This window comes from Opisthocomus hoazin, chromosome 26 (genome assembly GCF_030867145.1).
Source record: "Opisthocomus hoazin isolate bOpiHoa1 chromosome 26, bOpiHoa1.hap1, whole genome shotgun sequence".
In the NCBI taxonomy this organism is placed as follows: domain Eukaryota; kingdom Metazoa; phylum Chordata; class Aves; order Opisthocomiformes; family Opisthocomidae; genus Opisthocomus; species Opisthocomus hoazin.
In genome coordinates this window covers 4,831,754-4,834,457 of record NC_134439.1, presented here as the reverse complement: position 1 = coordinate 4,834,457, position 2,704 = coordinate 4,831,754, and the positions used below count along the sequence as shown (strand labels likewise).

At 59.3% G+C, this 2,704-nt stretch overlaps 1 protein-coding gene across 1 annotated transcript; it reads left to right on the top strand.

Moving 5' to 3' along the window:
• The first annotated feature begins 340 nt into the window (after positions 1 to 340).
• On the top strand, positions 341 to 2,334 carry NXPH3 (neurexophilin 3). The gene is made up of 2 exons (XM_075443611.1): positions 341 to 420; positions 1,603 to 2,334. The coding sequence occupies exons 1-2, from the start codon at positions 364 to 366 to the stop codon at positions 2,332 to 2,334; spliced, it is 789 nt and encodes a 262-aa protein (XP_075299726.1). The 5' UTR covers positions 341 to 363.
• The last annotated feature ends 370 nt before the right edge of the window (positions 2,335 to 2,704 follow it).

Genomic DNA, 2,704 nt, shown 5'->3' with positions numbered 1-2,704 from the left:
GGAGAGCGGGCAGAGGAGCAGGCAAAGAAGCGGACAGGGGGGAGCGGGCAGAGAGGAGCGGGCAGGGAAGCAGGCAGAGGAGCAGGCAGAGGAGCGGGCAGGGGGGAGCAGGCAGCAGGTGAAGCCGCCTCCCGGTCCGGCACAGCGGGGTGGGAGCTGCTGGAACCACCATGGAGCGGGGGGGGGCCCTAGGAACTGGGTTATAAAGGGGGACATCCCCCCCCCCCCCCCCCATTCTTCTCGCTGACGTCCCTCGCTTAAAAAGAAAGGAGGGAAAGAAAGAAAGAAAAAAAATAAATAAAACCCCACCCAAACCCTCTCTAAATTCGCGATCCGGCGAAGGCGGGCGGCACCGGCTGGAAAATGCATCTCCCTCGGAGCTGCATCGTCCTCCTCATCCAGGGGAGCATCTCTCTGCTGGTGAGCGCCGGGGATGGGGAAGAGGGGGCTGGGGGGGTCGTGCTGCCGAAGGGACGGGGGGGGCTGACAGCCAGGAATATTTCCCAAATCAATTTATCCCCCCCCCGAGTACACCCCCCCCCCCCTCACCCCATCCCCTGAAAAAAACAAGCGTCCCAAAACTTCTGTTATTTTCCAGCAGGGAGCGGGGTGGGCAGCAGGCAGGGCTGGTGATAAAGGTACCCCCGATCACCCTAAAAATCTGCAGCCCCCCCCCCCCCCCGGGCAGAGCAGTCCTGGTAGAGCTGCTGGGGGCAGCTCGCCCGCACCCCCGACCTGGGGCAGACCCCAGCCCGACCCCGGCTTCCCCGCTGCCTTCCCTCCAGTCGAAGCCTTCGCACCCCGGGGATCGCGGCCGGCGTTCCCTGAGCAGCCCAGCACCCAGGGCCAGGGGGCTGCAGCATCTGCCCCCCACCCAGACACCCTCCCAAGCCCACTGGGTGCCCACAGCCTGGCAGCCCCCCAACCCCGTCAGTGCTTGTTTTGGGGTCCACGGCTGGTTGCGGGCAGAGCCCCCGCGCCGGCGGGAGGACAGTTTGCAGAGGAGCCCGTGCCCGTGCGTGGTTGTTGGAGGCGAAGGGCATCTCCCCGGGGTGGGAACTCACCCCTGCGCTTTGCTGTCCCTCGCGCTGCCCCGCTGCTCCCGGCTCCGTCTCTCCACTGGACCATGGCACCGTTTGGAGGTCAGAAGAGGGGTCCGTGGGACGCGCTGTCAGCAGCGGGATCGGTGCGAAGGCGACGAGGCCAGCACCCTCGTCCCAGGTGTGCATCTCCCTCCCCCACAGCACCCCCTCCCCACCATCTGCAGGGATCTCCAGGTGCAAGTGCTCTGCCCTGAGAGAGGTGCCACTGCCCGGCTGCACCATCAGTGAGCAGAGTGCACCCATCCCAGCTCCTTTCACCCATTCCCCCAGCAACCCTGAGAGGAGAATGAAAGCAGAGAAAAATACCAGCAGGAAAATACAGTTTCCAGAGAAAAGTAAAGAGCAAAGGGAAGAGAAACGGCAAAGAAGGATAGCAAGGACGGGAAAGAGGGCAGCTGGGTCATGTCTGGAGGAGTGGGGTGACTCTGGAGAGCAAGACTGGGCAAAGGGAGCAGGCACCTGTTACCCATCTCTCACTCTCCACCATTACTATGTTTAGGTGATCTGTGGCCAAGAAGAACCAGGGAAAGGTGCAGAGCAACGTGAACCCAAGACCCAGGAGAGAGCTCAAGTGCAGAAGACGAGAGGGCTTCTCTCTCCAAAATCCGTGTTAACTCCAACCTTACTGCAGAACATGACCCTCCTGGAGCTGGTGAGCAGCTCACGGGAGTTATGGGACATCCTGGACAACCTGTCCGAGCGGGAGCACGCTCCACATCCCAGAGGACAAAGGGACTTGGGGCCAGCCTCAGGCAAGCTTAAAAAAATTTTTGGCTGGGGAGATTTCTATTCCAATATCAAGACAGTGAAGTTGAACCTTTTGATCACTGGAAAGGTGGTTGATCACGGCAACGGCACAGTCAACGTCTTCTTCCGACACAACTCTACCGGGCAAGGGAACATCTCTGTCAGCCTTGTCCCCCCCACGAAGGCAGTGGAGTTTGACCTGGAGCAACAGATCTTCATCGAGGCCAAAGAATCCAAAATCTTCAACTGCCGCGTGGAGTATGAGAAAGTGGATCGTGCCAAGAAGACCACGCTCTGCACTTACGACCCATCTAAGACCTGCTACCACGAGCACACCCAAAGTCATGTCTCCTGGGTCTGCTCGAAGCCCTTCAAGGTCATCTGCATCTACATCACCTTCTACAGCATAGACTACAGGCTGGTGCAGAAAGTGTGTCCCGACTACAACTACCACAGCGACGCGCCCTACTACCCCTCGGGATGACGCGCACTGCCCATCGCAGGATGCCCCGGTGATGAGCGGGTGCTGGGGGGGGCGGGGGGAGGGACAGGGACCGTTTTGTAAGCGGGGGCAGGAGCGTGGCGCTTCCTAGAAACCAGAAGCAAGGAAGGAAGAGGACGATTTTCCATTTTCCCCAAAAGCTCCATTGTCAAGAGGAGGAATTTCAGACTATGGGGTACCAGCATTGCTAAACCTGGCCTGGATCCGTGGTCTTTAGAGACTGGTACGTGAAGGCAGGGTCAGAATGCAGGATACAGAAAATAGGACATAAATTCACAGTCAGGACTTGGGTTTCTCAGTGCAATAATGGATTTGCCTGGATCTAGGCCACAAGGTTCTAAAAGGTTGGTAA